General features: G+C 30.9%; 1 protein-coding gene across 2 annotated transcripts in view; it reads left to right on the top strand.

Annotated features, from left to right (window-relative positions):
• The window catches only part of klhl29 (kelch like family member 29), a 608,122-nt gene that overhangs the window by 396,340 nt on the left and 185,282 nt on the right, over positions 1 to 26,500 (top strand). The window contains exon 6 of one of the 2 annotated variants that reach the window (XM_003200753.7): positions 21,181 to 21,319. The exons of the other annotated variant lie outside the window; for it this stretch is intronic. Coding sequence (XP_003200801.4) covers positions 21,181 to 21,319 — 139 coding nt within the window. The remainder of the gene's footprint in view (positions 1 to 21,180; positions 21,320 to 26,500) is intronic. 2 annotated transcript variants of the gene reach the window in all.

The raw sequence follows: 26,500 nt of genomic DNA, 5'->3' as shown, positions 1-26,500 counted from the left end.
ATCATCACTCAAAAAAAAAGATGTTTGCTACTTGTTTAAATTGCTGATTTAAGTGAGCTGAAACAAACATTTTGTAGATTTTTGGGGGGAAACTTAATTGTTTTATGTTTAGTCCACTCAAATTTGTTAAATTAATCTATTTGTTTTGGGACAACATGAATGAATTGTGTTGAAGCCTGCATTTTTTACAGTGGATAAGGGCTAAATATGCCATATTGTCGTTGATTGTTACGAAACGGTAATTCTTACAATATAACTAACTTACAAAATGCTGATTAATGATTTTTTTTCTAAAAGGTGAGCATATTAAAATAAACAAGTAATAGATTTTTTTATTCTTGAGCCAATAAAATAAATAAATAAATAAATGAAAAGATGTCAAGCACTGAAAAAAATTTGGGGTTCGACAAAGTCGATGTGTGTTTTTTTTTTTTTTTTGTGTGTGTTTTTTACAAATTTTTGACATTATTAACTCTTTAACTTGAGCTCAAGAGTTTAGTTTAAGTACCAGTTCTTCCTATTAACTAGTGGGTTATCACTAATAAGTACTAATAAGTTATTACCTGCTTGTTATTAAGATATCTGCTGTTTATTTTACAGTACTTATAAGTACATATTGTCCTCAATTTTATTCTTATCATCACTCAAAAAAAAGATGTTTGCTACTTGTTTAAATTGCTGATTTAAGTGAGCTGAAACAAACATTTTGTAGATTTTTTAGGGGAAACTTTATTGTTTTATGTTTAGTCCACTCAAATTTGTTAAATTAATCTATTTGTTTTGGGACAACATGAATGAATTGTGTTGAAGCCTGCATTTTTTACAGTGGATAAGGGCTTCACGATACTGGGAAAATATGCCATATTGTCGTTTATTGTTATGAAATGGTATTTTTTACAATATAACTAACTTACAAAATGCTGATTAATGATTTTTTTTTCTAAAAGGTGAGCATAACAAAAAAAAAGTAATAGATTTTTTTATTCTTGAGCCAATAAAATAAATAAATAAATGAAAAGATGTCAAGCACTGAAAAAAATTTGGGGTTCGACAAAGTCGATTTGTGTTTTTTTATTTTTTGGTTTTTTTGTGTTTGTTTTTTACAAATGTTTGACATTATTAACTATTTAACTTGGCCTCAAGAGTTTAGTTTAAGTACCAATTCTTCCTATTAACTAGTGGGTTATCACTAATAAGTACTAATAAGTTATTACCTGCTTGTTATTAGGATATCTGCTGTTTATTTTACTTATAGAGTTCATATTGTGTTCTATTTTAGTCCTATCATCATTTTAAAAAAAAAAGTTGTTTGCTACTTGTTCAAACTGCTTATTTAAAAAATTGGGAGATTTTAGGGGAGGAAACTTAATTGTTTTATGTTCAATCCACTTAAATTTGTTATGTTAACTTAGTTGTTTAGACTTGTGTTGGGACAACATGAATGAATTGTATGGAACCCTGAATTTTTTACAGTGAGTGCTCCGGTTTCCCCCACAGTCCAAAGACATGCGCTATAGGTGAACTGAATAAGCAAAAACTGACCATAGTGTATGTGTGATTAATAAAGGGACCCCTGGTTAATAAAGGCACTAAGCTGAAAATTAATTGAATGAATGAAAACATATAAATAAAATGAAGAAATAAAAAAAAAAAAATGTAATACCACCCTAAAACTTTACACTCATTGCTATAATATGAATATACCATTAGCTGAGGATGATTGCGTCAGCATTTATTATTTGCATCTGTGTCTTTCTGTGTCTGTGAGATCATCATCATCATCCTCATAACCTCCCACTGCATTCATCACTGCTGGTCTGTGTCCTACAGTCAGCGCTAACTGCATTTTGTCACAATCTATAAACTTTAATCCAGCAGCAAAACAAGATCAGCTGTGACAGATGGAAATAACCCCGTTTATATGAGATGAATTCAAACGAGATTGCAAAAGCGCTGTACATCACATTACCCATCAGGCCTCTTGCACTGCTGCTTTCAGGGACTTCACAATGTCAGAGATTCTTCTTGTTTTAATATCGGCTGATTAGATCATATTTGACGAGTATATTGAGTGCTTCTATTTAGACTACATTGCAGTGCCCTCCACTAATATTGGCACACTTGGTATATACCAAGTGCATATTAAAGACTATTATTATTAGCCATCCCGTGATATTTTTTCATTCATTCATTGATTCATTCATTCATTTTTCTTCGGCTTAGTCCCTTATTTTATCAGCGGTCACCACAGTGGAATGAACCACCAACTATTCCAGCATATGTTTTACACAACAGATGCCCTTCCAGTCACAACCCAATACTGGGAAACACCCATACACTCTCACATTCACACACACACTCATACACTACAGCCAATTCAATTCATCCAATTCACTTATAGCGTATGTCTTCGAGTTATGGTGGAAACCAGAGCACCCGAAGGACCAACACAGGGAGAACATGAAAACTCCACACAGAAATGCCAACTGACCCAGCCGGATATATATATATATATATATATATATATATATATATATATATATATATATATATATATATATATATATATATATATATATATATAGGCTACAGAATTAACCACTGTTTACCAATGATTGGCCTAATTAACTAATTATTATTAATTGACCAGTTTAAGCCTTGAAGTTTTATGTTAATCTGAATACTAGGATCTTTTAAAATAACTAGAAACATATTATGTACTGTCATCATGGCAAAGACTTATTATATAGTTATTTAAACTATTTTGTTTAATAATGTTGTGAGATATTTGGAAAGATAACAATTTTGCAGGAGAGCTAATCATTTTTACTACATAAGCAGTGAAGACAATGAAGAATAATGACTTGTTTGTTTAACCTTTTGATCTTTTACTAAAAAATAAAAAAAACTAATTTCACATGTGTGTCATTGAAAAGAATAAGTATTAAGTTACAAAAATAAAGTTGTAAAAAACAGCTAAATAAATTTGTGACTTTTTGAGTAGCAAAAAAAAAAAAAAAAACATCTCCAGGAAACACAGATGGATAATTGCAAAAGTTTTCAAAAAAGTAAAAAAAAACAAAAGAAAAAAAAAACAGACATATTTGAGGGTTTTTCAAGCGTGAACAGCATTTTAAGTATCGTACAACAAAATTTCAATTATATTCTGGTCAGGACTTAGACTAGGCCACTCTGAAGTCTTTATTTTGTTGAAGAATGAAAAAGCAAAGGAATAAGAAAGCAATAATGGGTCAAACACTTTTTCACATCACTGTATGTATATGGAAATATAAAAAAAGAAACAAAAATTCAAAAGGGGGCTAATAATTTTGACTTCAACTGTATATATATATATATATATATATATATATATATATATATATATATATATATATATATATATATATATATATATATATATATATATATATATATATATATATATATACATTTATTCATTCATTCATTCATTTTCTTTTTGGCTTAGTCCCTTTATTAATCTGGGTTTGCCACACAGCGGATTGAACTGCCAACTTTAACTTCTTATATATATATATATATATATATATATATATATATATATATATATATATATATATATATATATATATATATACAGTTGAAGTGAGAATTATTAGCCCCCTTTTGAATTTTTGTTTCTTTTTTATATTTCCCAAATGATGTTTAACAGAGCAAGAAAAATTTCATAGTATGTCTGATAATATTTTTTTCTTCTGGAGAAAGTCTTTTGTTACAGCTAGAATAAAAGCAGTTTTAAATTTTTTAAAAACCATTTTAAGGACAAGAATTATTAGCCCCTTTAAGCTATATTTTCTTTCGATAGTCTACAGAACAAACCATCGTTATACAATAACTTGCCTAATACCCAAACCTGCCTAGTTAACCTAATTGACCTAGTTAAGCATTTAAATGTCACTTTAAGCTGTATAGAAGTGTCTTGAAAAATATCTAGTAAAAGATAAAATAAATCAGTTATTATAGAAATGAGTTATCAAAACTATTATGTTTATGTTAATTGTGTTAAAAAATCTCTCTGTTAAACCGAAATTGGGGAAAAAAATAACAGGGCGGCTAATAATTCAGGGGGGCTAATAATTCTAACTTTAACTGTATAAATAGTTGGTAACTCTGGTACTGTATTGTTATGTGTATTATGTTCACGGTTGTATTTGTCACTCTGGAAGTGGTTTGTGGTTATTCTGAGCTGGAGAGTCAGGAGATGTTGTGGACTTGATGTTAGTCTGATAGTATATCAGATCCTGATCTCTGAACTCGCAGTGACAAACCTGCTGCCGCAACGCAACCTTGATGGATTTCACTGCTGGCCTTTTCTCACCTCAGTTCTGTTCACTCGCTAGAGATCTGCTCTCATGAGGCCGTGTGTGTGTGTGTGTGTGTGTGTGTGTGTGTGTGTGTGTGTGTGTGTGTGTGTGTGTGTGTGTGAGGATTTCTGTGTGTGTCTATGTTAATTTATGTGTGGTGTGTATTTTGTGTGTGTGTGTGTGTGGGTGTGTGTGTGTGGGTGTGTGTGTGTTGTGTGGTGTGTCTTTTTTATAGTGCATGCATGTACTGTGTTTTGTATGTTGTGTGTTTGTGTGTGTCATTATTTCTGCATGCCTGTGTGTATGCATGTGTGCATGTGTGTGTGAGTGCAGTATGTGCGTGTGTAGTGTATAAGTGTTTTTTATGGTGTGTTTGTGTGTGTGTGTGTGTGTGTGTGTGTGTGTGTGTGCGCATGCGTGCGTGTATGTGTGTATGTGTGAGAGAATACTGTTTGTGCGGATGATGTGTATCCATTTAATGGTGCGTGTTTGTGTTTGCGGTTATGTGCGTGTGCATGTTTGTGTTTGAGGATTTCTTTGCGCGTGTGTGCATGTGTGTTAGTGTGTGTGTGTGTGTGTGTGCGCGTGTGTGCATGTGTGTTAGTGTGTGTGTGTGTGTGTGTGTGTGTGTGTGTGTGTGTGTGTGTGTGTGTGTGTGTGTGTGTGTGTTGTGTGGTGTGTCTTTTTTATAGTGCATGCATGTACTGTGTTTTGTATGTTGTGTGTTTGTGTGTGTCATCATTTCTGCATGCCTGTGTGTATGCATGTGTGCATGTGTGTGTGAGTGCAGTATGTGCGTGTGTAGTGTATAAGTGTTTTTTATGGTGTGTTTGTGTGTGTGTGTGTGTGCGCATGCGTGCGTGTATGTGTGTATGTGTGAGAGAATACTGTATGTGTGTATGATGTGTATCCATTTAATGGTGCGTGTTTGTGTTTGCGGTTATGTGCGTGTGCATGTTTGTGTTTGAGGATTTCTTTGCGCGTGTGTGCATGTGTGTTAGTGTGTGTGTGTGTGCGCGCGTGTGTGCATGTGTGTTAGTGTGTGTGTGTGTGTGTGTGTGTGTGCGTGCGTGCTTGTGTGTGTGTGTGTGTATGTGGTATGTACTGTATGTGTGTGTTGTGTGTGTGTTTTGTGTTGTGTGTGTGTATGTATATGTATATGTAATAGTGTTTACTTGTGTTTGCGGTTGTGTGGATGTGTGTATGCACATTTGTGTGTGAGGATTTTTTTGTGCATTTGTGCAAGTGTGTGTGTGTGCGTGCACAGTGACATGGCCTTTGACTCTGTGTTTTGTAGAGGAGAGCACACACTCCTGTCAGGCGTCTCCTCCTGTATGAGACGAGGTCGGGGATCATTTGTCCACTGAGGCTCACAGCATACATACGTAAACACACATATTCTCTGCTAACTCACTATCACCGCTAACTCTTCCCTAGATAGTGGACTGGAAGGGAACAGAAGTAGCCTAGTGAGCCTCATCAAACTGACACTATTCACCGCGAAAGAGGAGAATCAAAGTAATGTTCAGATGTGACTGGATAGGTGTACATTTTCATTCATGCATTCATTTTCCTTTGGCTTAGTCCCTACTTTATCAGGGGTCACCACAGCAGAATGAACCGGCAACTATTCTGGTATATGTTTTACACAGCAGATGCCCTTCCAGCCACAACCCAGTACTGGGAAAAGGTGTACATATTTTGTTTTGTTTTAATTTTTAAGTTTAATTTTATTAAATATAATGTAATTTAATAAAAGTTTTGAACTGTCAGTACAATTTTATTGTTATTTTCTAAGTTATTCAGTCATTTATGCTTAGATATTGCTACGTTTTTAGCAGTATAATGACTGATTTACATGTTTTGGTATATAACAAATGCTTTAGATTTGTTTTTCATTAGTTAAGTTAAAACTAGAGATTTTGATTTAACGTGTTAATATAGAGTAATGTTGTTATTTTATTTATTTTCTTCTGCTTTCTTAAATACATTTTACTTTGTGTAAAAAAAACCGTAGGCACCGTAGCTTTACCATGATTACCATTATTATTATTTTTTCAATAAATAATTTTAAATTAGGGCTGTTAATTAAACATGCTAACAAAGGGGCTATTTTTTATTTTATTTCATTTTTTATATTTTATTTCATTTTATATTAAATTTTATTTTATTTTTGTTTATTTTATATTTTATTTTGTTTATTTTATATTTAATTTTTTATTTTATATTTTATTTGATTTTATGTTTTGTATTATATTTTATTTATTTATTTTTATTTAATATTTTATCTTATTTTTTGTTTATTTTATTTTTTATTGTATTTTATTGTATATTTTATTTTACTTTACATTATTTATTTATTTATTTTATATTATATTTTACACTTATTTTATTTTATTCATTTTCTAAGGAAACCAAAATAACCAGAGCCAAAATAATTGAAGAAACTGAAATTAAGACATAAACAAGATCACATTTAAGATATAAACATAATTTTTTTATTGACCAACAATACTAATAAAGACATTTATACAGACCCCTTATTTACATTAAATAATCCCATCGAATTACCACAGTGTAGATAATTTCATTTGTATTTATTTTACTTTCTACATTTCATTTATAGAGTTAAAACTGTAGGTCTAAAATTAATCACAAATTATGAAGCAGATTTTTTCATCTGCAGTAGCTTCAATCCAACAAAGCCGTTTTACAGTTCTTTAAAATAAGCACCCCTCTCATACAACCACAAATGGACTCTTCCTGGCACTGTTGATTTTTTCATTACTATTTGTAACAGTGACACACTTTTCTGCCTTGTGATTGGATGTTACTTTTTTACTCGCTCCCTCAGTATCTGGCACAGAAACTCAGTCGACATGCCCTATTACTCGACGGATGTTACCAGTAAACCTTTATCTATGGCATGTATGTACATCAGCTTGACACCCCAGCAGAGCCACTTGGTTCGCTCCAGCATAACTAGTCAATCCACATGTTTACCAGCCATTCAGTAAGCAAGCAGCTCAATAATGCAGTCCATCTCTCCAGTGCTCTTAAAGAGACATTATATCATTTAGACCATTGATTGTGAGCATGCTGTGTGTGTGCGTTGGTTGATGCTGCGTCTACAGTAAGCTTTTTTTTTTTCCTTGGATCGGCCGTCAGTTTTTCTTCTTTCACATCGACTATTAAAGACACATTTTCAGGACTTGTTTTTAGTGTAAATAGTGGGGAATTTGGTGGCTTTCTAGTTTGACATAATTATTGTATAATATTTAAAATCGATGATATCCATTTCTTTGTGTGAATGTAATAAAGTGTTTTTGCAGTTGCATTTTCTTCTAGTTTTCAGTCGGTGATCTTAATATGTTGTACTGTAGTATATTTGTGAACGCAGTGAGCAGATTTACAGAGTGTGTGTTTTTCTCTCCGCTCTGCATTATCGGATTATTGAACTCTCTCTGTTTATTTGTGTTTAATGAAGCGGATCGTGCTGATTGGCCGTTTGCGTCCGCTCAGGGGCCAATCAGGTGAGAGGTGATGAGCAGAGAGTGAGACGTGTCTGAGCGTAACCCGCCGCCTTTACATTCGTCTCACAGGATGGTTTTTCACGCTGCATTAGTTTCCCGCCCTTTATAATCACCAACAATGCAAATCTATCAGACGTGACAAGAAGACATTTGTACTTTGTCTTTTATCTTTAAATACAGCATTTTTCAATACATTTTAATCTCCTCTGTTAATCAATGATTCCTGAAAAGCTAAATTTGAGGAATTAACAAATAAAATAAATGAAAAGTAAAAGTGTTTTGTTTACAAAATGGCAAAAAACAACATATTTAATCAATTATCCTAACACCAAATCACCCTATAACATGTTGTTTATATTATTGTGTTAAAAATAAGAAATTAGGTCACGTTTCAAGTCAAGTCAAGCTTTTATTGTCAGTCCTCTACATGTGTGGACATACAGAAGAACAAAATGTCATGTCTCACAGGACAACAGTGCTACATTAAATAATCATATATACAAACACAACACTAGACATAAGAGCTATTAAAAAACCTACCTATATAGCTAACATATACTATAGGATACTTAACTATACACATAAGACATGCTATACTAGTTTGAGAGACTCCTAATGATTTCCCCATTACATTCACACTGCAATTATAATTAATTTGTTATACTTGTTTTTATAGTACACGCAATTCTTATATTGAACTGTTTCTTGAGTAAAGTTTGGTACCATTTTTTCCTACTTTGGCCCTATTAAGTAACACCTTAAATGTGAAAAAGGCTTTGATCATTATTATCATAATGGAATGAAATGCAGTGTTGTCATGTTAGAATATTTTGTGTACATTTATACGCGATATTTCATGTGTGTCTAATTTTGGATCTGAAACTTATTGTGCTGCCATTTTGGCACAAGTTAAATAAAATATTTTTATATCATTATTATAGTTTTTATTATTATTATCATTATTATTATTATTATTATTATTATTATTGCTTTTATTGATATTATTATTATTATTATTATTATTATTATTATTATTAATATTATTATTATTATATTTTTTTGTATTGTAAAATATGAAGTTAGTTTCTGTTAATTTGTTTTTCATTTTAGTTTTATATTTGTTAGTTTTTATTTTATTTTATTTTGTCTCTTGTCAATTGTAATATGTTATATAAATTGTTTATCTGTCTTTATTTACTAAGTCATTTAATTTGCAGCATATACCCAGCATATGAATAATATTTTTTTATTAGCTAGAAATATTTTTGATTGTTTCATTTAAACGTTTTAGAAATATTGTCATTTTCCATTTTTTTATTATTTTATATTTTTACTACTACTACTACTACTACTACCACTCATTCATTTATTTTTCAGCAGCTTAGTCTCTAATTTAGTGGTTGCCACAGCAAAATGAACCGCCACTACTACTACTACTAATAAAAATAGTAATAATTAATATAATATAATATAATATAATATAATATAATATAATATAATATAATATAATATAATATAATATAATAGACAGTAATAGAATATTTTATAACATACTTTTCTGTTTTCGTTTTAAATGTAACGTTTTAGAATTTTATAAATTTTCCCTTTCTCAACTTATTTTATTATTTTTGTCTTTAGTTTATTTTTTAATACTTTTTAAATCATGCACATTATAAATCTGTAATAATTTCATATTTTTACCATTAGCTCACTGCTAACAAAGTACCTATAGCTGACTTTTCTACAAAACGGCTGATTATTTCCACATTAGATGCGCAACACGGACTGTAATTTAGCTTGTGTGTGTCCTGAAATGCAGTGTGTGATGTTTGGTGGCCCCAGTGCTAATGATGGCTGAGTTTCGACCCTCTGCTGCTCCGCGTAATTAGCTTTTCCTTCAGCTTCTCCAGCCGGACGGCGACCTTGGAGGTGAACCATTGTTTACTGACAGACAGCTATAGTTCCTGCTGTCTGTCTATCTGTGTGTGTATATGTGTGTGTATGTGTGAAGGATTGCTGGTGAAAAGCATGTCGTCCTGCTGAGATTTACAAAACCCTCATTCACAGATCTGCATATACACACAGAGAAAACAGCGCAATGGAAATGTGTGTGATCTGTAGCAGGTTTAATTGCGTTACTGATGAAAATATTAAGCAATTTGTTTAGGTTTGGGGTTGGTAATTGGTGAAGAAGGATTTGTGGTGGATTAGCTGTGATTTTTGCTGGTGTTTAAAGCATTTTGCAGTGAAATTGATATAGAAATATTTATTTTTGTATGTGTTGGAAAGCAGATTATTCAGCTATTTATTTATATATTTTTTGCTGTTATTTATTCTTATCTATTTTTTATTAGTTTTGTATTATTATTATTATTATGGGTAGCAGAACATTTCAAGAAATTAATTAATTCACTTTTAATCTAATTCATGAAAAAAAATCCACTTTGTCCAAAAAAAAATTATTTGTGTGAGTTTTCATGCACTGTAAAAAAATCCTTTATTTTACGTTTTTCCGGCAGCTATGGTGCTTACATTCACTGTAAATAACAGATGGTAAATTACAGAAATTTACCGCAAATTTAAATTTAAGGAAATTTCAGTAATTTATCATCTGTTTTTTTTTTTTTTTTTTTTTTTTTTTTAACAATAAATGTCTGTAATTTAACGGCCGTTATTTTACGTTTTTTTTTTTTTTTCAGCAGCTAGGGTGACAATACTATATATTTTTTTGATGCTTCATAATTTCACATTTAATTCAGTATACTGCCTATTCGTTTTCTGCTAGGTTATATATATATATATATATATATATATATATATATATATATATATATATATATATATATATATATATATATATATATATATATATATATATATATATATATATATACCCCTGAAGAATAAAGGGACTAAGCCGAAAATGAATGAATGAATGACTAATCTGGAGTGACTAAATCAATATTGTTTTTATGTTTAATCAGCTATTTATTGAGATTATAATTACGAGGAGAGTGTTTCAAGAAATAAATGAATACACTTAAAAAAACTATATATTTTATGGAATAATGAAAAACATTTTATTTTTCATTAATTATATTTTCTGAAAAATAAAATTATATTTCTGTAATTGTGTGTTTACATGGAGTACAATAAATTTAACACATTTTACATGAAAATACTATTTCATTTTACGATTACATAATTTAACATTTAATTCAGTGTTCTGCTCATTCGGTGTAATTGTGAAATTTACTGGAAATTTCTGCAATTTTTTCAGTTATTTAATTCCTTTTTTAAAAAGAAATTATAATTATTGAAAATATATTTTATTATGATATATTATATTTATTGTATATAATTTTAATGTAATTAATAATTTCATTTTCATTAATTACATTTTGTAAAAAAAAAAAGTTATTTTTATGTGTGTGTGTTTTTACATGGAGTACGGTAAATTGAATACAAATTAGATACTTTATAATTTAAAGTTTTATTCAGTGTGCTGCCTGTTTGTTGTAATAATGAAATTAGCTAGAAATGTCTGCGATACTTTTCAGTAATTTTATTCTTTATTCTATTTATCCTTTTTAAAATTATTTATTTTAGAAAGAAACAATATATATAATTACTTTAAAATATATTTTATTAATCTAGAGTCACAAAATCAATATTTTTATTCATTTTATAATTATATATTGAGATTATGGTTAACAAGTAGAATATTTCAATATATATATATATATATATATATATATATATATATATATATATATATATATATATATATATATATATATATATATATGTATATATGTATATATATATATATATATATATATATATATATATATATATATATATATATATATATATATATATACACACAGCATATAAATAATGTAATTAATGAGTTAACAGTTAGCATAATATAATGTCAGAAATTACTTGTCAAATACATCTTTCATCTTTTTTTTATCTTTTATAAAGTAAACACTGAATATGACTGTTATTATTAATTGACCTGCAGCGATGTACATTTTTATATAAACAATAGTTTATACTTGAGCAAGTATAAAATACATACATTTAACAAAAATGTATATAAACTCCATAATTCTGGTTTTATGCAGTTTGTTGCTATAAATTGCTTGTGAAATTTCTTAGCAATTTCTCAATTCAGTTTTATTCTTTTATTCTTTTAATTGTCTCCAAATGACAAACAAGAGTGCGCGCACACACAGATACACACACGCACAGACATCAACGAATTTTTAAAGCTACAACCAAAACATTACTGGAAATGTTAGCTGAATTGAATTATTGAATTGCTTGGTAACACTTTACAATAAGATTGTATTAGTTACATAGTTACACTGTGTGACTGAGCAAACAATGAAGGATAAATTTACCACAGTATTTGTTCATGCTAGTTACAATAGTTAATAGAAATACAGTTGTTAATTGAAATACATTAACTAATGTTAACGAGCGTGAATTTGGATGTTAATAATGCATTAGTAACTGTTGAATTATGATTAATAAATTGTTCCTACAGTAGTTCATGTTAGTAAATGCATGAAACTAATGAACTTTATTGTAAAGTATGACCAACTGCTTTTGGTTAAATGTTCAAATAACTAAAATATTAATAATAAACAAACACGTTAAACTGGCGTAATCTTCTGCTTGTCAATCATAATACAGATCGTAATAAAATGTGTGGTTTTAATGCTTTTCCAGCAATTAAAAAGCCTCATTTATTTCCTCATTTATTTATTAATTAATTGTAAACCACAAACAAGTGTGAACCAGTTGAAGAATGAGTAAATCTGCTTTTGTCCGTGTAATTTCAGACTCATTTGAGTTTAGGCTTGTATTGCTGAATGGCCGCTGAGGATCAGGGTGCCCATTATTGTTTTGTGTGCGTGTGCATGTGTGTGTGCGTGTGATTTAGCGTAGTTGTTCATTTAGCTGATGTGTTTACAATGCTGTTCCATTAGATTTAGCTGTGCAGATCCAATTGATTTCAGAAATGGCGCATCGTTGCTAATAATTAGCTTCTGTTGGATCTTCTCAGTTGTGCTCAGAATTTATAATTCAGATTTGTAGTTAAATGATGCCGTGTCTGTTTACAGTACTGCAGAACATGCATTAGTTTACACGAAAAAAGACAAGAAACCACTGATGTAATATTAACTTTAGTGAACTGATGAACTAATAAATACTGTAGTGTACTTTGGTTTTACTACTGTAAGCTGTGGTGTGTTTTAGTATAATATATCCTAGTTGTAAAAAAAATATATATATAAATTGAGCGTTGGGTAGTTTGTGTGTGTATAGTCATTGCTATAGCAACTGTAAAATTACCACAACAGATAAATCCAAGTACTTTATGATAATGTGATTTAAAAAAAAACTAGTATTTACTATAAATTACGGTCCCACTTTATATTAAGTGTCCTTAACTACTATGTACTTACATAAAAAAACAAAAACTTACTGTGTTTATAATGTATTTGAGAACACTTGTGGTGTTTTTAAGTTGGTATAGAGGTTGGGTTATGGACAGGTTTGGTGGCATGGGTAGGTTTAAGGGTGGATTAAGGTGTAAGGGATGGTCGACAGTGTATTTACAAACGTAATTACAAAAGTTAATTACAGATGCAAATACATACATGTATTTAATCAAGCATAAGTACACAGTAAATACATGTATTATACTAAGTATATTGTAACAAACTATTAGTTCCTGTGTAAGTACATATTAGTTAAGGCCACTTAATGTAAAGTGGGACCTAAATTACTATAGTATTATATTAAATACTATACTTTAGTAATTCTAACCTCGTATAGTTTCTGTGTTACAAACATTCAAATCATAAACATAAGTACATTTTTATTCCTGATATAAACATTGTGATGTCTATGACAGCATATAAATAATATATAAATACAGTAAATTATCTAAATCACTTTGCAGGTGAACAGTATTTAAATAATAATAATAATTAGAAGAAGTAGAAGAGGAAGAAGAAGAAATTTATTATTAATATTAATATTAGTATTATTATTGTTATTAGTAGTAGTAGTAGTGTTGTTGTTGTTGTTGTTGTTGTTGTTGTTGTTGTTGTTGTTTTTGTTGTTGTTGTTGTTGTTGTTGTTGTTGTTGTTGTTGTACTGTTACAGCCCAAAATCCAAAACTGTCTCAATTAATGTAATCAGGATTTGAGCCAAACATGTAAAATACACAGACACTTCAATTTGGCAAATTGATATTTGATCTCAATTACGTCAACCTTAAGAATTTTTTTTTATAAAAATAGACAGGTAGGGTAACTAAACAATAACTGCTCCCTGACTGCAGCTGTTCTTCCAGGAGAGATCTTACCTAGCCAGGAGTGGATTTACAATCGTAATTTGGGGGCCCTAAGCAATTCTGGCCATACTAAACTGACAAAGCGTAAAATACTTACGTTTTCTTGTGAGATCAGGCTAGTAAAACCTTTTAAATAGTTTGTTTTACTAAAATGGATTCACATCTAAAAACAATTCATTTTTAAAACTAAATCTTTGCCTAATTTGACTGCTGGACTGCTCCATGATTTATAGGTATAGTTTATACTTCTAGGCTATTATTTGGGGGCCCTCAGATTTCCTGATTGTTATTGATTATTGATCTGTACCTAGCTCCCGTGAAAAAGAATAAAAACAGTTGAATCGTCCGGGCCACTGCTTCTCTTGCTGAACTAAATAAATAACTAAATGTGACTATGAAGTTTATTATCCACTACCTGCTAAAAACATAAACAAAGTGTCAAAATCAACAAGAAAACTAAGCAAAATTGTTAACACATTACGAATACTAAAGAATTAAAAGTTAACAAAAACACAACAATGAAAAGATCGCTTAGCGGAGCGATCCTGGCATGCACGGAGCACAACCAGCCAGAAAAGACAGAGAGAGAGAAAGATAGCCGCCATTGTCCTCAGGCTTATAATGTATGCAGGGACTGCCCAATGACGTCACCAGTGTCATCCAATCCGGGCAAGCCATTCGTAAGCTCCACCTAATAAACTCAGACAAGCGCACAAACGAAGCACACAACCATACCAAAAGCAAAATATAAAACAGACCCATGTTCACATGACTTTCCTCCGGGTGCTCCGGTTTCCCCCACAGTCCAAAGACATGCTCTATAAGTGAATTGGGTAAACTAAATTGTCCGTAGTGTATGTGTGTATTTCCTGGTCCTCCAGATTGGGAGTTGAGCATTGGGCTAACAGCTTATCCTTTAAAAAAAACTAGATGTTATGAAACATTAATATAGCGCGGTTAAATAACAACTTTGATATTTATGGCCCTGGGAGTAATTAAGTATACTGTTATTTTTAAATATAGATTTGATATATTACTTAAATAATAATAATTATTAATAATTTGTTTCTTTCTTCATTCTTTTCGACAAAGCTTTTACAGATGGTATTTTTGTGAATCTCTTTTTATCACTCTTTTTATCACTTTAATCAGTTTTTAAACGATAATAAAACATTGTATTTAATACAGACATGAATTATAGTGTTGTTTATGTAAGAGCTTCTGAAGTGGACATTTATGTTTCAGTGCAGGAGGAACATTTAATTCTTGCAAAAATAAACTTTAAAAATATGTACTGTAACTGGAATCTACAGCACACAGCAAAAATGCTTTTCTTAAAGTTTTTGTCTTATTTCTGGTCTAATTATCTAAACATTCTTAAATCAGGAAGAATTTTTTAGAAAAGCAAAAAATATTATCTTGTTTTATGTAGTAATAAGTAAAAAATGAGTTTCCTTAAATCAAGCAAAATCAAAACTAATGAGGTAAGCAAAATAATCTTGTTTTTTTTTTTTGACAAGATTAATTTGCTTACCACATTGGCAGGTTATTTTGCTTGTTTTAAGGAGAAACTCGCTTCATTTTGCCATATTATTTCTTTAAACAAGACAATAGTTTTTGGTTTTCTAGAAAATGCTTTTTGGTTTCATTTTTTTGTAGATATTTGGACTAGAAACATGATAAAATCTCTCCGTTTTCAGATTATTTCAATTCATGTTTATTTCTATAGCACTTTTACAATGTAGGTTCTGTCAAAGCTTAAACATAGAAGTTCTAGTAAACTGAAACTATCAGTCTAGTTTTCAGAGTTGAAGTTCAGTTTAGTTTAGTTCAGTGTGGTTTCATTTTCACAGCTGAAAGACCAAACATTGAAGAGCAAATCCATCTATGAACAGCTCCACAAGTCTCAAACCAAGCAAGCCAGTGGGGACAGTGGCAACTAACAAACTTCACCAACTGACAAAAGTGAAGGGAAAAAACCTTCAGAGAAAACAGGCTCAGTTAGGCATGACCTCTTCTCCTATGGCCAAACTCTTAAGTAAGAAAAGCATTTATTATTATTATAATTTTTTTTATACAAATGTATAAAGTATACAGCAAAATAAACACTTACAAGTGTTTCTGCAAGGTCTTAAAAAGTCTTAAAATCTCTTAAATCTCAAAAGATAAATGTTAGGCCTTAAGAGTCTTAAATTTACTGAAATATTGTGTTCTTAAATCTTTTCGAAACATGTCTTAATTTTCCTCTGTTCATGTATTGCTACCCAATCTTGCTAAAACTCATACAATCACCAGCAATATATCTCAATAAAACTTTCAACTTTTTATTTCAAAAGGTCATTTTGACTATTATAATGGTTAAATTATTTTCCCTACAATTACTTTTGTTTAAAAGTTCTCCATGTATATTTACTGCTTAGGACACAACTGAAAACATTTGTTAATTCTTTTTCCTATTTTAAAGAAAGTTTATGTCGGGGGAAAAAAGTGTATACAAGTAGAGCTTGCTTGCTTTTAAACACTATTCAAAATATTTTGCTAAGAAATATTTAAAATATTTTAATTGATTGTATTATTAAGTGTATTAAATTATACATTTTTTGATAGGGCAAATAAAATCTTATTTATCTGTGCCATTTGAAAAATTCTTTAGCATTTAACCTATTTTGAGTCAAAGTTTTATCTTACAATGGTCTTAAAAATGTCTTAATAATTCTTGCTTGTTTATTTAATTAATAAAAAAAAAATAAAAAAAAAAAAAAAATATATATATATATATATATATATATATATATATATATATATATATATATATATATATATATATATATATATATATATATATATATATAAATTTGGACCATTAGACTGCTAAAATACACTCTTACTGTACATTACCATCAAGGCTAACATTGCTGAGGCAAAAAATAAAACATAAAATAGCTGATGGTGAATATTTAACACGTATTTAACATGGAAATAGTTGTGTAATATTGGTAATACAGAGGGTTTTAATCGCTAGAACATGTTTTAACTGTTAGAGTGGTCCAGCTAATACTAGTTTTTCAAAAGCGTGTTTACTAAAGAGACAAGAGGGCCGCCATTGTTGTTGCTGCTGCTGTGATTTGTCTGCTGTGTTCGGTTGTCTGAAGCTGTTGATCTTTTTCCGTCTGTAATATACTTTAATTTTTGCTACAGTAAGCTGTGTTTTTTTTTTGTTTCTGAGCAAAATAATAATAATAATAATAATAGTAATATTTTAGTAATAGTAGTATTTTAAACTTAATTTATTTAATAGAAAAAGCCCCCAAACATGTAATTTAGTGTAACAATTTGGTTTATTTACCAAAAATCATGGATATTTAGGACAAGAGTCATATTTTGTCAATTGCAATTTGATTTAAACACTGAAAAAAAAGTATTTTATGTATTTAACTCCTAGGATATCCCATATATTTTATGCACAAGTGTTTTTGTAATAAAAAAATATGCACTTTTTTTTATGTCTTTTCTCTTTGTTTACCAGATGTTTTGTATTTCAATAGATGGATTGAAGACCCTAAACGAGTAAAAGTGTAATAGCTTTAGATTTAGTTTATCCTATTAGACAAACACATCACACCATCAGATGTACCCAAATAAAAAATACTGTAGTAAATTCTAGTCTAAATATGTTTTAGCTGTTAGCACGGTTGAGCTAATGCTGGTTTTTCAAAAGCGCGTTTGCTAAACAGACAAGATGGCTGCCTCCGTTGTTGTTGTTGTTGCTGTGATTTGTCTGCTGTGTTCGACTGCCTGAAGTTGTTGATCTTTCTCCGTCTGTCTGTTAAGGTTACTTTGCGAGGTCCGGTTGTCAGAATCACTTTATAGATCCTCATTAAACGGGGCTGGCTCTCGCTGCTCGTCTCCTTGGGCTTTAGGATCTGTCAGATGCCTCATTTATTTACATACATTCACATACACGATCGCAGCTGCTGCTTGTTTTCTCCACGTTCAGACTTGATTGTGTGTGAACGTTCTCATAATTCTGATAAACATGTTAAATAGATGGCGAGATCTGGTGGAATATTCATTTAATGCTGAGATAGGGCTATATTTCCATAAACATTGAAGACCCAAAAGGATTAAAAGTGTATTAAAGCTTTAGATTTCATTTATCCTGTTAGACGTACACATCAAACTTTCAGATATTCTCACACAAAAAATACATTCTAGTACATGTACATACTATGGTGTTTTTGAGCCAGATCACATTAAAGTGTATTGTGCTGTATAATATTCGGAACACTTTGTTGAATGCTATACTGTATCATTAACTATAGTGAACTGATAAACTGTAATAAATACTGTAGTACTCTTTAATTTTTACTAGATTAAGCTGTGGTATTTTGTTTCTGAGCAAAACAATTGTTTATCTTAATTTGTCTTTAGAAAAGACATCAAAAAGTCATCAAATGTCATTCAGTGTAGCAGTCAGATTATTATTTACCAAAAATCTAATTTATGTATTTTAATGGGTAAATATTATATTCACATATGTACATTTTCTTCATCATTACCCAATTTGCAGAATTTACTTTGTGACTTAAATTGTTTGATTACTACATAACAAAATGTTTATAGTAAAAAAAAAAAAAGGGTGAACAGTGAAATTTTATAAAGACTTTGTAAATGTATTAAAATTTTGATAAGTTTGCCTCCGTACCCTGTTTTTTTACTATTATTTTATTACTAGTATTCTTTGTTTTATTTTATTTAAATTTATTTATTTCCTTGTTTATTGTATCATCCAATGTTTTGGTTGTTAATATGACTGTATTATTAAAACCAAATAATAATTCAAAAAACAAAAATCAGGGATATTTAGGACAAGAGTCATACTTTTTTTGCATGTCAAATTATAATTTGATATGAACACTGAAATAATGTGTATTTTAAATATTTGTCTCCTAAAATATTCCATCTTTGTGCAAGTGCATATATATTAATGTATTTATTTAAATCATTTCTAATAATTTTAATGATTTAATGATTTATTTTATCTTTGCCTTGATGACAGTACATACTATTTTACTTTTTCAAGACACTTCTATACAGCCTAAAGTTACATTTAATGACTTAACTAGGTTCATTACGTTAACTAGGCAGGGTAGGGTATATAGGCAAGTTATTGTATAACAATAGTTTATTCTGTAGATCATTGAAAAAATCATAGCTTAAAGGGGCTAATAATATTGACATTAAAATATATATATTTTAAATTAAAAACTGCTTTTATTGTAGCCGAAATAAAACAAATAATTAAAAACTGCTTTTATTGGTGCCGAAAAACAAACAAACAACATATATATATATATATTTATATTTCATAAATATATATATTTGTGTTTCTGTTTGTTTAAAATATGTTTTGCCTAAAAGTATAAAAGCAGTACTAAAAAATATACATGTGGGCTGTTGAATAAAATTATATATCGATATACATGCATACATATATGTATTTTTATATGTATTTTTATTATTATAATGACCTATTTTGCACACTGATATGACTCAAATAGGTCACACGTTCAAGATGAAGTCTGGGTTGCATATTTAACCTGAATCTCTATAAATTTCTTATCAGTGCTACTAGCGTAATACGTTTTATTCTTATTTTCAGTAGCGAAGATCAAAACATTGGGATGTAATGTATTGGTGAAGATGTTTGTGAATTGAACATATTTTTTAAGAAAAGCATCTGATGTGGTTTCTCTCGCTTTCTGCTTTATGTTTGTTTAGAAGATATGTTGCTTGATTTTTGCCAAAAATATAATAATTTATTTTTCTCTGAAGCTTGAACTGTTGGCATCCAGTTTTTGTGAACTGAACAGAATTACCGATTAGTAGTACTTGAAATCATTTTTTGACATTTGTTTTTCTATCGAAAGAGGCGGTCTGTTGGATAACAAAACATGTAACAAGTATAGAACATTTCATCAACACATAATAATTTATTTATTTTAAAACGCATCTGATGTAGTTTTTTCTCTCTTTTTTGCCTTACTTTGTTTGTTTAAAAGATATTTCACTTGTTTTTGGACATAAATATAATGATTTTATTATTATTATTATTATTTTTGCTCCAAAGCTTGAACTCTTGGCATCAAGTGTTTGTGAACTGAACAGAAATAAAGAACGGCAGTATTTGAAATGCTTTTATAACATTTGCTTTTCTATTGAAATGAGACGGTCTGTTGGAAAACAGAAAAAATACAGAACATTATTTTTAACACACAATAATTTATTTATTTTAAAACGCATCTGATGTGGTTTCCCTCTCTTTCGTAAAAAAATTTTTCCCTTGCTTTTGGCCAAAAATATAATGATTTATTTTTCTTTTTTACTCTGAAGCTTGAACTCTTGGCATCCAGTGTTTGTGAACTGAACAGAAATACCGAAGGGCAGTATTTAAAATGATTTTTTAGCATTTGTTTTTATGTCAAAATGATATGGTGTGAACATGTAACAAATACAGAACAGTATTTTATGGTTGTTATACACTCAATAATCACCATTAGCTATATAATGTCTTCTGTTCCCGAATGCAATGTTAAAAAACGATCAATATGGCATCAAGCCACGTGCACATGTTACTAGTCATATGATCAACATGTAGTCTGTGTTGGATATGATGTAATGGATATATTTTCCGCTCATCGTCTCTTATCGACTGTGAAATATTCAAGTGTCTGAGCATTAATAATGTCTAATGTGCATGTTTACTTTGCTTCTAACGTGTCCATAATGCATTGCATATGTTGATTCAATCTGCTGATTTATTTTTGCCACTGTCTGCTTTTGTTTTTCCAAAAGAAAACGAAAAACGAAAAATCCGATTTCTAAACCCGTGCTTGGCATTGTCTGTTTCTTCTTTGTTCTACAGAGATGTTGAAGGAGTTGAACCAGCAGCGCAGAGAGAAAGAGTTTACAGACCTGAAAATTATAGTTGAAGGCAAAGAGTTTGAAGTCCACCAAAATGTTCTAGCTTCCTGCAGCTTGTATTTCAAGGACCTGGTGAAAAGGTTTGCCTTCCTCCCTTTTCCCCCACCAGCCGTCGATCCAAATCTGTTCTTTTCGTAGGGCGCATTTGTGTGTCATTTTCTTTCCCTCCCTCTGTTTCTCTCTTGCAGGTTTGTAGGAAGACTTTGGTTTCTATCACAGGGGCCAGCAGCCATTCACCGTTTCGCTCAAATGAATGTATCTTAAATTGGGAGAAAGGTCTATTTATTATCATTTTTTTTGTCTATTTTACCTCTTCTTTCCCTTCATTTTAAAAAAACATTAACATTAATTTCCATTCTGTTTAAATAAAAAGCAGAGAGTGTGTTCCTGAGTGAGGGATCTCGAAAAGAAAATCACAATAGGCATTCAAATCATCCACCACGGTGGGCATTTATTTTTTTTTTTTTGGAAAGCAGTGTGGTATCTGTCGTTTCGACTATGGGATGAGCTTTGTCAGCCATTTTATCAGCAAGCGTATGGTCTTCACAGGGCATAAAAGTTTCCCATTCATATGTTAAACTTGCGCGGCGGGTGCATTGAATGGTAGAGTCGCATTCAGAGCCGCAAACAATGAGACGAGCCCAGCAACTTTCCCTTCAATCCTTGCCTTCGCAGGTCAGAGACGTTTACTGTATTTACTCTGCAGCAGCTGCCACATTTCTTCTTCTTTTTCTTCTTCTTTTTTGTGGCTCAAATCATGCTCTTCCACATCCTACATCTATAGCCAGCTCACTTTTTTGGTACTATTATTATTATTATTATTATTATCATCATTACTATTATTATTATTATTATTATTATTATCATTATTATTATTATTAAGTGTTTGCATGGTTTTCCTGCGGTTGGTCCGGTTTCCCACATAATCCGAAGACACGCGCTATAGGTGAATTGATTAAACTAAATTTGTCATAGTATATGTGTGAATGTAAGTGTGTATGGGTGTTTCCCAGTAATGGGTGAGAATGGAAGTGGAAGTGCATCCACAGCGTAAAACATATTCTGGAATAGTTGGTGGTTTATTCTGCTGTGGCGACCCCTGATAAATAAGGCCACAAGAAAATGAAATTAAATGAATGTGTAAGTGTGAGAGAGGGTGAATTATAAAGCAAATAGTGTGTACTGCACTGTATGCTCATTTTTCATTCGCACATATATATATATATATATATATATATATATATATATATATATATATATATATATATATATATATATACACACACACAGTTGAAGTCAGAATTATTAGCCCGCCTGAATTATTAGTGCCCCTGTTTATTTTTTTCCCCAATTTCTGTTTAATGGACGGGAGATTGTTTCAGCACATTTCTAAGCATAATAGTTTTAAAAACTTATTTCTAATAACTGATTTCTTTTATCTTTGCCATGATGACAGTAAATAATATTTTATTTGATATTTTTCAAGACACTTCTATGCAGCTTAAAGTGACATTTAAAGGCTTAACTAGGTTAATTAGGTGAACTACACAGGTTATGGTAATTAGGCAAGTTATTGTATTACGATGGTTTGTTCTGTAGACTATCGAAAAAATAATTAGCTTAGAGGGGCTAATAATTTTGTCCCAATTTTTTTTTTTTTCAATTAATAACTGTTTTTATTCTAGCCGAAGTAAAACAAATAAGACTTTTTCCAGAAGAAAAAATATTATCAGACATACTGTGAAAATTTCCGTGCTCTGTTAAAAATCATTTGGGCAATATTTAAAAAAGAAGAAAAAAAAATCAAAAGGGGGCTAATTATTCTAACTTCAACTGTATATATATATATATATGTATATATAAATATATTTATATATATATTTATTGTGAGGTAAAAAAAAATAAAATGGGGTCCTTGGATTTGCTATAGCCCCATGGCCCAATGTGTTCTTAACACATCCCTGGCTGAGAGAGACGCTGCTCGCATAAAACTGCTTTAGTGTTCTCAATTATCGTAATGCTCATTTTATTGTCAATAAACGTAACAGTGTTGTAACAGGGAAACATGATTCATTTGATTACTCATTACTGAAAAAAGTATCACTGTTAGTAACTCTGTTTTTTCATAGCTTCGTTACTCCCATCACTGGACGTAATAAATAGAGAAAAAAAAGTCTGTAAAATAAAAGAACATGTACTGGCAGTTTATTATATTTTTTGTGTTATATACAACACCAACCCAGACATTAAATCACTTTAAACTATATTATAAATATCAATAAAAATAACTTTTTTACTTTTCAAGGTTTAAAGTTGTTGGAAAAAAGATCAAGGTCCCATAATGCAAGGAGAAGTAAAAGATAAAAACATGAATCACAGAATTATAAATATTTTTTACAGTGTATTTCAGAATATCACTTATTTGAGAATAATTTGAGATGACTCGTTAGTTATTTTTTTATTGTTAAACAGCCGATAAACATGCTGTCATGATCACCAGCGATATAACCCTTTCCTATTTATTCAAATGTATTTAATATATGTTTTGCTCAACATATTACAGTTTTTCTCAGTCGTTTTGGTGCATTTTTCACAACACGTTTTACATTTGCACAACAGTTAATGCACTTCTCAAAACAATTAGGACAAACTGCAAAACCTATTTTATAACCTGCAATAGCGTGTCACTTGCTCAAAATGGATGGCTTGCTCAATGAAAGTGTCAGTGTCATCAAGATGAAAAGTCCTGACACCATTGTTTATGAACACCATAGTCAAATGGCTTTGTCATGTTTTCATTATGACAGTTTACTCCGTACATTTTTTCCGATGCAAAAAAGTTTTGGTGACACTTCCTGAAAATGCTCAAGACAGAACTATATACTATTTGCACATCCATTTGAAAACTACAGCAAAGTTAGACATCACTGCATTTAGTGAGGTGTCTGAGTACAAGACACTGAATATGTATGTTTCACATTTTGACTGCATTTGCAATTCTAATTTATTCACAGCATTGTGCAAAATAATAAACACACCCTTATTTACAACAAACATAAACTCCCTTTGGATAGAGCTGTGCACAACTGTAAACAATATTGCAGAACATATTGGAACTGAACCTACAACATACACAGGTCTGTGAATCATTCATGAAATTGTTCAGTTTAGAAGAGGGAAAAAGTTTATTTTCAGGGGGAAAAAGATTAAAAAGATTTTATAAAGTTTGCTTGACGGATGTTGACAACTCGTTCAACATATGTGTATGTAATGACTCAAGTTATGAAATGAGGACTATTAGTTTCATATAGAATGACTATTCAGCATTCACAAGTTTAGTTAATTTTGACTGACATGACATACGTAAATAATAATGTTATAAAACAGCAGAGAGTTGTATGAAAGCAATTAATGCATGTCCAATAGCATCTGCAATTTGTTGAAAGGAATGAGAAACTGCTACTATAATGTGCAAAAATGACTAATTGTTTTGATTAATGTATTATCTGTTGTGCAAATGTAAATAGTGTTGTGAGAAATGCACCAAAGCGACTGATAAAAGCTGTAATTTGGTTGTACTAATTCTTACGTTTTTTGTTTTCTAGTTTCGACGTTGATACTGACTAATCTAATGTATATGCACATATATTATTGTAAAGCATCCTGTAGAAAAATATTAATTTAAAAGATAGATCTGTGTACACATTTATGCTGAGCACTGTATTTACAGTACTGAGCAACGTTTCTTTTATTAGCTCAGCTTTCGCAATTGTCTCCAATGTTGCAAAATAAATACAGAGCTTATGCACAAATCTATTTATAAATGCTATTAATGCTACTCGTCAGCACTCGTCATGCATTTGCCAATCTGAGCTATGAGTGAATGTCCTCAGATGCCCTTCCTTCATCCTTGGCAAAGTTACTGGTTTTTCACATTCACAATTCATAGGCTCGGCCCTCAGAGCAGGACTCCTCGTCCCTGCACTTTCTGTCTCAAAGTCGCCTGTCTCCCTCCATTCAACCAAATGCAGAAAGGCTCGCTCAGGTTCTCTGGATAGTTGCCAGTCGCCCTACAGAAAGACCAGCCAACTCATCAGAAAGCTTACAACGAGTCTAGATGACAGAGAAGCTGGCCGCTTAGAGAGATTTGATTGTCCACGTAAACACTGCAATCGTGTAGACACACAAACACGCACACATACACACACGGGTCAATTTAAAATCCAGCTGCCACTGACCTTGTGTTTGACAGAGGACCCTGCATCATTGTTTGGTGATATCAGACTGAAGGAGACACATTCGGCCGGCCGTGTTCTTAGATTAGACCCTACAGCTCTGGATTTCTTACAGGATTTCATTCAGGCATAGATTCATATGACAAACATTTGATTGTTGCTCAGTGTGGAACATGCATAACATGCGTTGGAAATTGTTTCAGGTAAAATTCAACAATCATCAATTATAATGAATGAACGAATTAATGAATTATAGGTGTATTGATGAATGGATGTCTATGTATGTAAGTATGTATGTAAGTATGTATGTATGGATGGATGTATGGATGGATGGATGGATGGATGGATGGATGGATGGATGGATGGATAGATGGATAATAGATGTATGGTAAATGATTCATAAATGGATGACTAATGCATGGATGGTAAATAGATGGATGGTGAATGAATGAATGATGTGTGTATGGATGGATGAATAATGGATGGATGGTAAATGGGTAAATAACGGATAGTGAATGAATGAATGAATGAATGAATGGATGGATGGATGGATGGATGGATGGATGGATGGATGGATGACTGAATGAATGAATGAATGAATGATAGGTGGATGGATGGATGGATGGATGGATGGATGGGTGGATGGGTGGATGGATGAATAATAGATGGATGGTAAATTATTGATTAATGGATGATTGATGGATAAGTATGGATGGATGCTAAATGGATGAATAATGGATGGATGGTAAAGGGCCAAATAACAAATGATTGATGAATGAAGGAAGGAAGGAAGGAAGGAAGGAAGGATGGACGGACGGAAAGAATGCATGATAGCTGTATTGATGGATAAAAATGGATGGATGGATGAATGAATAATAGATGATGAGAAATGATTGATAAATGGATGATTGATGGATAAGTAATGGATGGATAGTAAAATGGATGAATAACAGATGAATGGTAAATGGATGAATAATGGATGGATGCTAAAGGGGTAAATAACAGATAGTTGGTGAGTGAGTGAGT

Source organism: Danio rerio, chromosome 20 (genome assembly GCF_049306965.1).
Source record: "Danio rerio strain Tuebingen ecotype United States chromosome 20, GRCz12tu, whole genome shotgun sequence".
Taxonomy (NCBI): Eukaryota; Metazoa; Chordata; class Actinopteri; order Cypriniformes; family Danionidae; genus Danio; species Danio rerio.
Note: the sequence above shows the minus strand (reverse complement) of the source record. Positions and strands in the feature narration are given on the sequence as shown.